At 47.4% G+C, this 8,757-nt stretch overlaps 1 protein-coding gene and 1 long non-coding RNA gene across 9 annotated transcripts in view; one reads left to right on the top strand and one right to left on the bottom strand.

Annotated features, from left to right (window-relative positions):
- Nucleotides 1–497: 497 nt before the first annotated feature.
- On the top strand, nt 498–4,047 carry LOC144301892 (uncharacterized). Its single transcript, XR_013368790.1, has 3 exons — nt 498–952; nt 1,148–1,396; nt 3,835–4,047. It is a non-coding gene; the product is annotated as an uncharacterized LOC144301892 (long non-coding RNA).
- Nucleotides 4,048–4,405: 358 nt separating this feature from the next.
- The window catches only part of CLIC6 (chloride intracellular channel 6), a 100,914-nt gene continuing 96,562 nt past the window's right edge, over nt 4,406–8,757 (bottom strand). For all 8 annotated transcript variants that reach the window (XM_077879112.1, XM_077879110.1, XM_077879108.1 and 5 more), the window contains one exon: nt 4,406–6,720. In XM_077879112.1, the coding sequence (XP_077735238.1) occupies nt 6,559–6,720 (162 nt within the window). In that variant the 3' untranslated portion in view covers nt 4,406–6,558. The remainder of the gene's footprint in view (nt 6,721–8,757) is intronic.

Below are 8,757 nucleotides of genomic sequence, written 5' to 3'. Positions count from 1 at the left end.
CACCAGCCTTCTCAGGCAGCCCAGCAGCTGAGCCCCGAGTCGCATGGCAATCTGGGGACTGGGGACCAGTCAGCAAGACCCAGTGTCCAGAAATCTGGCTGCTTTTTTATCTCATTCTACACTGAAATCCATGGATGGAATTATTGATTGCTTGACCACTGATTGGGGAAGAATTAAGTAGGTTGTCCGACTCCGCCCCTGGCCTGGAGACGTCCAGCATCGACCTCACAGGAGCAGGACCCTCTTCCCCCATCCTCTGACCCCACAGTGAGCATCCCCTCCACCCTCAGGGGCAGGCGAGTGGCCAAAAAGAGGTTTGTGGGGACACAGCCACAGGATGGAGGAGAGGCAGTGCCTGCCCACCAGACACAACCACCTTCCTCCAGGCTCCGGGCTGTGAGCAGAGCACAGCGTGGCTCAGGGAGGTGGCTGGGCCCAAGAGCCAAGGCTGGTGAGAAAGGGAAGGAGAAATCTCAGTTGCTCCCAGTTTCTTAGGATCCAGGAACTTGCCCCTTGCAGGAAACCCTCATGCATCTCCAAGGCATCAGTGTGTTGAACTCTAGGAGGGAGCGCCCGGCTCATGGGCTTGGAGAGGAAGGGGCCAAGGAGTGGCCCAAGGGCTCTTAGCTGTAGAAGGCCTCAAGGCAGTGCCCACTCCACCCCCATGTGGTTTCACAAACAGGAAGTGGCTGAGCTGTGTTCGAGGTAGGCTTGGCCAGGAGCTTCTTGTCCTTGCCAGGACTTCCGGTGGTGGGACAGAAAGCCACAGGAGAGGGCCAAAGCCCCACCATGGACATCCTGCAGCACATCAGAAAATACAGCCTGACTTGGGTGTGGACCTTCTGGAAGCTGGGCTGCTACCAGCAGGAACATTTTATGCTCTGCTTCTCTGACCCCGTAAAGCCACCCTTTGACAAGCTGATCTTGAATGACACCAAGAAGGCTGGACTGGGTATGAAGTCCTGAAGCTGAATGGCAGAGGAGGAGGTGGGAGGGGTGTCAACCCAACTGATACCTGCCTGGAGCCCAATTCTTGTGGAAGGTGGGATTCAGGGGATGGAAGGAAGCCCTGCGTAGTGGGGAGGAGGGCAGCTGGGCCTGGCTTGAATACCACTCACATCGATTTATTTGCTTTTCCACGTCTCAGAGCCTCAAGTACATGTCACACAACTGAAAACTGTGTCTCCAAGTCAGATGGGAGGGGTCCCCATGGAGCCATCAGTCCGCCGTGGAGCCTGTCAGTTCACAGGACGCATGACAACCAGACCCGCCCACAGTGACTGACCAGAGGGGACAGCTGAGCAGTTAGGGGCCACCATCCCACAGGTGGTACTTCATTACCAGGACACAGGAGGTCAGGGCATTATTGCCTTCCACTTCCAGAGAAAAGTTCAAGGTCCTGTAAACCTGTCCATTCTGATATGACCCATGTAAAAAGAGCAAAATCCAGGAAAAAATAATGTGTACTCAGCCAGCTGCATTATAGCTTTCACAGAGAACTTCTAAAGACACCGATTTCTACTTGACCCTGAGATAGTGTTCCCATATTCCAGAGGAGAACAGCAAGACTCAGAGAGAATGAATGATTATTCAGATGTGTCAGAAGCAGATATGGAACTCAGTATCTTGCTGTTATATGATTTTGGGGTTTTTTTTTTTTTTTTAAACAACACACTGCTTCGAAGGTCCTCAGAGGGGAGAAGCTAGTTACAGGTTTAACTTGTTGGCACTTAATGCCAGATAAGGGAAAAGAGCAAGCAAGCAAACAAAAACCTTGATGTTATTTGAACACCCTTTTACAAAACCAAGGAATGTTCTGAGCAATGGCCATACCCTCTTCCTGGTATGATTATCTTGGACCCTGAGGGGATCTGCAAGATGTAGCGGCTTCCCAAGACTCTATGAGGTACAGGTGACGTATGTAGGAGAAGGTTGGAGCCTCAGAGAGGGGCCTGACAGGTTCACAAGCGCTAGCCACTGGAAGGCAGCTTTGCAGGGGACAGAGCCCAGCAGGTCAGCTGACTCGTGGGTCACCCCAGGCTAGTCACTGATGGGCCACTGTCCTTGCCCGTTCACCCAGGAGTACAGCAGGGAATCTCACAGAAGTGGGGGAGCTGAAAGAAATGGGGATGGAGTGTCATCAAGAAACTGGCCTCTCTGGACACCTGGGTGGCGCAGCGGTTGAGCACCTGCCTTCGGCTCAACTGCCTTCTCCAGGCATTATCCTGGAGACCCAGGATCGAGTCCCGCATTGGGCTTCCTGCGGGGAGCCTGCTTCTCCCTCTGCCTATGTCTCTGCTTCTCTCTCTCTGTGTCCCTCATGAATAAATAAATAAAATCTTTTAAAAAAACAAACAAACTGGCCTTTCTTCCAGAGGGTTGTTAAGACCACTGAAATGCTTAGGAGCCGCAGGAGAGGCATGGGGTAGGACACTGTTGACAGTAGTCCCTGAAAGAGGAAGAATGAACATTCTTGGGTTCAGGGGGGGCCCAATCCCAGGCCTTACTTCCTTACTTCCTAAACAGATGCCTTTTGCCCCTAAATCTGCACCTCCCTGCTTTTCAACACAATTTCCCCTGGATTGTGACCTGACCCAAAAACAGCAGGTCTGGGCTCGCCCCTTGACACATTGGCTTTCTTCAGGGCAAGGGGCATCAGAGACTCGGGCAAAACCTTCCATAATGGGAACAGAGACATTGCCAGAGCACAGGCTGCAACGGCAAGCAGGTGCTGCATTGGGTCCCTGAGGACACTAGGCAGGTGACAGCAGGGTCTCCCTGAGTAGGTCAGGTCCCTCTGTGAGCAGGGGCCACACACATGCACCTTGTCTTATGAAGTGGTCATGTCCTGAAATGTGGTAACACATGAAACCAAAATGTTTGTTTGTTTTTTTAAGATATGATTTATTTATTCATGAGAGACACAGAGAAAGAAAGAGGCAGAGACACAGGCAGAGGGAGAAGCAGGCTCCATGCAGGGAGCCCTATGCGGGACTCGATCCCGGGACTCTAGGATCGCGCCCTGGGCCAAAGGCAGATGCTCAACCACTGAGCCACCCAGGTGTCCCTGAACCCAAAATGTTAATGTCTGAAGGGAAACTGGCCATACAGAAAAACTCAGAATTAGAGCAATGTATGGAAAGAAATTATTTTGTAATGCAAACAAAGGTATCCCAATTTCTGCATTTTAGGTATCCAAGTTCCTGTGAATTACATATTCTTAGGATGATACACCTCTTGGCTCTCTTAACTATAAAATAATGTTGGATTTTTCTTATTTAAAAAAAAAAGACATTCTTTTAAACATTCTTCCAAAGCCTCATCATGAACCACTGGAGGCGGGGATGAGGCATAGGTGGGACGTTGCTAAGAGATGTTATGGTCACTGCCTGGAGGACACATGAAAAGGAACACTGACCTCACTCACCGTGTGTGTTGGGGGGTACACACGTGTATGTATGTGAGTGTGTGCTTATGTGTGAGTATATTGTGTTATGTGTGCGTGAGAGCACACTTTGTGACGGTGTTGTATGTGAACACGCTTGTGTGTGACTGTGTGTCTGTGTGTACAGCCATGAGTGTGCGTGTCTATCTGATGGTCTGCCCCGATGGTTGGGTATATATTCAGATGGGGATGGACCTGTAGATCAGAAATTATCTGTTGACACGTCCAGTCTCCAGAATTCCTTTCCTGGACTGAATTCCCTCCTTCCATCCCCAGTCATGGGGCAGTAACCAGAAAGTATAATTTTGTGACACTCCCATATCCTTTCCAGCTTATACATGGAAAGTCTGTGTCCAGAAGAAAAGCTGATTTTTTTTTTCTAATTATAGGGCCTCTTGGGCAACCAGAAGTGAGACTGGATCCTCTCCACCTGGAGAAAGCTTCTCCTTCGAGGCCTCGAAGTGAAGATTCATTCGCTGAGTGTCCGTATTTGCATTCTATACAGTATGTTTTGAAGAACAAACACATTTTGTTTCAAATCCACACAGAAATAAAGACTTTAAGCCAGCGAACAGCTCTGGAATATTTCTCCCCTTCCCCAAAGGAAGAGCCTTTTAGGGACCCATGAATAGGATGTAGGGGTGGGATGCCAAGGTGGGGCTGGCCAGGGACTACCATGTTCCTACAACCACACTGAAAACTGGGACAGTCTGAGGACCTCTACTGTAGCCACCTGGACAAGGACGGGTCACAAGAACAGGTCTTTTCGGACCTCTTTAAGTCTCTGTTAAAATGTCTTTGTGGCTCACAATTCAAATACAGATTATTTCCAATTCAATTACCAATAATCTCTGGTCGGACATTGCTCTCACTGTTTTAAAGAAAGCCATTTCTGTTCTTTTTCTTTCTTTAAATCTAAGTAGAGAGTGCAAAGTGGAAAAAAAAAATGAAAGACCTGGGTTTCATGTAAACATTTTTATGTGTTTAATTTTTAAGGCACACAGACTTTATGTACATCATCTTAGTATCTAAAAACACAGAGTTTGCACTAGTAACAAGTGGTAGCCTATTCATTTGCCACATTCAGATGTACCATTATAAAACTAGACTTGAAAATCTGACCTCAAAACAGACGTGAAACATGCATGATGGTGAATGCTAGATACAACCTCCAAAAATGTAGGGTTAACAAAGAAAGCCCACTGCCCAGTGGCAGCCCCTGAATGACACTGCAGCATCCAGTAAGAGGGAATACAAAGTAGCCACCAGATTATGGATTTTGTTAATCTCACTGGACATTTCTTGCTAAATCCCACAAGAGTTGCTGTTAACGCATTTTATTCCTTAAAAAAAAAAAAAAGTACTTATTTTAAAGAGAGAGAGCACAAGCATGAGGGGGAGAGGGAGAAGGAGAGAGAATCTCAAGCAGACTCCATGCTGGGTGCAGAGCCCAATGTGGGGCTCCATCTCACGACACTGAAATCATGTGACCTGAACCAAAAACAAGAGTCAGACACTCAACTGATTGAGCCACCCAGGTGCCCCACATCTTAGTCTTTTCCAATAAATCACCCATACAGGAAATGCATATCTTTTTAAAAATGAGCTTTTAGCATCAACCACATGCTACAACCAACTGGACAAGAGGGTTTCTATAAGGTGTACGGAAATGTCAAAGGAACGCAGCCTGCTCAAGAATGCTCAGAACCAGAGGGGTCTGGATGAGTATCTACACAGCCTTCCGCACTGTCTCCCATGCCTTCGGTTGGAGCCCAGCAACCCAGCCCACACACCCTACAGATGAGAGGTTGGCTGTAGGGCAAGGTGGTGGGGAAGCCACAGATAAACCAGAAAACCCTTTGAGCCAATGGTTTTCTACTTCCTCCCCAACTTGACTGGTTACCAGAACTACCCAAGAGTAGTCATCACGAATTCAGTCTCCCTGGACTTTCCCGCCTGATCTCAAGGTGACAGGGTAAAAGGCAGAGAAGCAGCAAGAACCAGGCCAGCCCCACACCACATCACTGCTGAAGAAGTGCAGTGCTGGGTCTGAGGGAGGGTGGCCCTCAGAAGGAATCGAAGTGCACTTGGCTCACATTTCACCACAGGGCAGGATTCTCCAATTTGCAGCTCATGTTGAGCATCCTCGGGTCTCAAGAGAGGGGAGGGAGTGAGAGGCTTCCAAAAGGAAGCTGCAACAAAATGCCACGCGCACTTTCCTCTGCTGCCTGCCCTTGAACCAGAGGCAGCTGGCATCACCAATGTGGTAAAGGCAGAGCGGGGACCTCCCATAGCTCCTGGTCTCCGTGGGCCCTGTGGCTCCCTACAGGTGTGTGGACTCCAGTTCTTCACCTGTGAAACCTGATGGCAAGCATTCTCTAACTCAGCAGTGCTGAATCTTTTTTTTTTTTTTTTTCTGTTTTAGGTTCTCTACAGATGATCATCAAGGCATCACCAACAGGTCCCCTGACCTATTTCATAGGAATGGAGGAGTTGTGCGCAGTGTGAACGTCTGTCGAGAGACTCAGGAAGATGTCCACCAATAAATTATCAGCAATTATCTAGGTGAAGTGAAATTTTAGGTGGTTTTCTTAAACTCTGACATCACTGTAAAACATTGAAAGACGCATGTATCATCTTGTGACTACAAAAACAGTATTTTCATTCCGAAAAAAAACTTAAGCTACTCTTTTAGAGGAGAAAAATAAGCTGTATGTGATGATTACGAAAACTCTCAGAGACAGACGAATTTTTTAAAAATTGAAGGAGGACGTGAACCCAAGTCTAATTCGCTTTGGAACTTAAAACTGCAAAACACATGCCCTAATATCACGGATTATAGGGTCCGTGAATGCCAAAGAAGTAAATTAAGAAGTCAACTGGACCACTGGCGTGTGTCACAATAGATACTGGTGTTATTCAGATACACAAGTGAGTTGACAAATCACAAGGCCAGGTACCATTTGGTGTTGAGTGGATCGATGATACGGTATTTTTTAAAATATGGGCATTATGGTTCTTGGGAGGAATATAAAGGACGCACTCACAAAGGACACACCTTTGTCATAGCCTAGCTCATACAGCCGAGACATAAGACAGAAATCACGCTGGCTTCACATCATTCTTTTTGCAACATCTGAATATGCATGTTCAATCTCCTGGTCAGCTGGACATGTATTCGTGAATTCATCCCTAGCATAAGCATTGTTCAAGTATCTCCAGATGCCAGTCATTTCAGAAGGAAATTCAAAATCTCTGTATCTCTTGGCCACGATCTGAAAATCAAGAGGAAATAATCAGCAAAGGAAAAACCTACTAATGTAGACTATTAGGTCAGACAGTCCACTCTTTTGAGGCGTGTGATATATTCTCTTTCTCAAGTTCTGATGTATTCTTCCTACAGTCAGTCAGGCTACCCCAAACTGCACTTCAACTTCGCAACAGGAAAGTTCATGAAAATACTGGGCTCAAAACAGTGGTTCCACACAGTCCTGCCCACCAATGTATCCCAGATAGTCCTTGGGATCCACTGTTATGAATTTGGTCTCTACTTCGATGGACTTCTCCTTGTATTGCCCACAGTTTGGGCTTTGTGTGTTCTGCTGCTGTATTGTTTGGTGTCTAAAGATTCATGAAGATATTCAGTTCTGGGATCCCTGGGTGGCGCAGCGGTTTAGCGCCTGCCTTTGGCCCAGGGCGCGATCCTGGAGACCCGGGATCGAATCCCACGTTGGGCTCCCGGTGCGTGGGGCCTGCTTCTCCCTTTGCCTCTCTCTCTCTCTCTCTGACTATCATGAATAAATAAAAATAAAAAAAAAAGATATTCAGCTCTGATTGTGTCAGATTCACCGTGAGGTGTTCTCTTTTTCCTACTTGCTGGGCCTCACCTCCTGAAATCCCAGATATCTGTGTCTATTATTCCTACAGATTTCCATCATTCTGTCACTGAAGAGATCATCTCATTGTCAACAAATGGACACAAATCCTTACCTTGTGGATGTGGTGGATGTGAGGACAGGGCACCTGAGGGTGAACATCATGGGAAACACAACAGTGTTTTCCAAAAAAACAGTGTTTTCTTTGGCTAGAGGGGCATCATTGGGGAATTCATCAGAATGGAGGGTATATTCTGTTGGGGACTCTATCAGATTCCTGGGGCTGGGGATCCCTGGGTGGCGCAGCGGTTTGGCGCCTGCCTTTGGCCCAGGGAGCGATCCTGGAGACCCGGGATCGAATCCCACGTCGGGCTCCCTGCATGGAGCCTGCTTCTCCCTCTGCCTATGTCTCTTCCTCTCTCTCTCTCTGTGTGACTGTCATGAATAAATAAATAAAATCTTTAAAAAAAAAAAAAAAAAGATTCCTGGGGCTGCTGTCACAAAATACTATAACCCAAGTGGCTTAGGACAACAGAAACTTATTCTCTCACTGTCCAGGAGGCCAGAATTCCAAGATCAAGGTGTCAGCAGGGCACATTCCCTCTGGGAACTCTAGGGAAAGATGTGTTCTCTCCCCCAGCTTCTGGTAGTTCCTTGGTTTGCAGCAGCATAACTGCAGTCCTCCCATGACATTCTCCCTCTGTGGGTCTCTGTGCCCAAATTTCCTTTTTTTATAAGGATACCAGTCCCATTGGATTGGGGGGCCTACCCTACTCCAGTACAACTTCATCTTAAATAATTACATCTACAAAGATCCTATTTCCAAATAAGATCATATTTGGAGGTGTTGGGGATTTGGACTTCAACACATGAATTTGGGGGGATACAATTCATCCCCTAACAGTGACCCAGGGCTACAAAAGTCTGTTCTGGGGCAGCCCTGGTGGCCCAGCAGTTTCGCACCGCCTTCAGCCCAGGGTGTGATCCTGGAGACCCAGGATCGAGTCCCACATCGGGCTCCCTGCATGGAGCCTGCTTCTCCCTCTGCCTGTGTCTCTGCCTCTCTCTCTCTCTCTCTCTCTCTCTCATGAATAAATAAATAAAATCTTTAAAAATAAAAAAAGGTCTGTTCTGCTTTGTTGCCTCCTGTTGCACTGGTTTCTGGGATGTATGGATGAAGTGAACATGGGACTTAACACAAATTAGAAGATCTTTGGGACCTATTACTCAGATTTTGCAGGCCAGAAGCCATTGATGCAGCAAAAAAAAAATGATGATACAACCGTCAGAAACCCTCCTAAACTGTTTAACATGTCTTACCTGAATTCAACCGTACTGCTATTAGTGTTAAGAATTCTTTCCTTTGGGATCCCTGGGTGGTGCAGCGGTTTGGCGCCTGCCTTTGGCCCAGGGCGCAATCCTGGAGACCCGGGATCG

Source organism: Canis aureus, chromosome 30 (genome assembly GCF_053574225.1).
Source record: "Canis aureus isolate CA01 chromosome 30, VMU_Caureus_v.1.0, whole genome shotgun sequence".
NCBI lineage: Eukaryota > Metazoa > Chordata > Mammalia > Carnivora > Canidae > Canis > Canis aureus.
The sequence above is the reverse complement of the archived record's forward strand: the minus strand, read 5'-3'. Positions and strand labels throughout refer to the sequence as shown.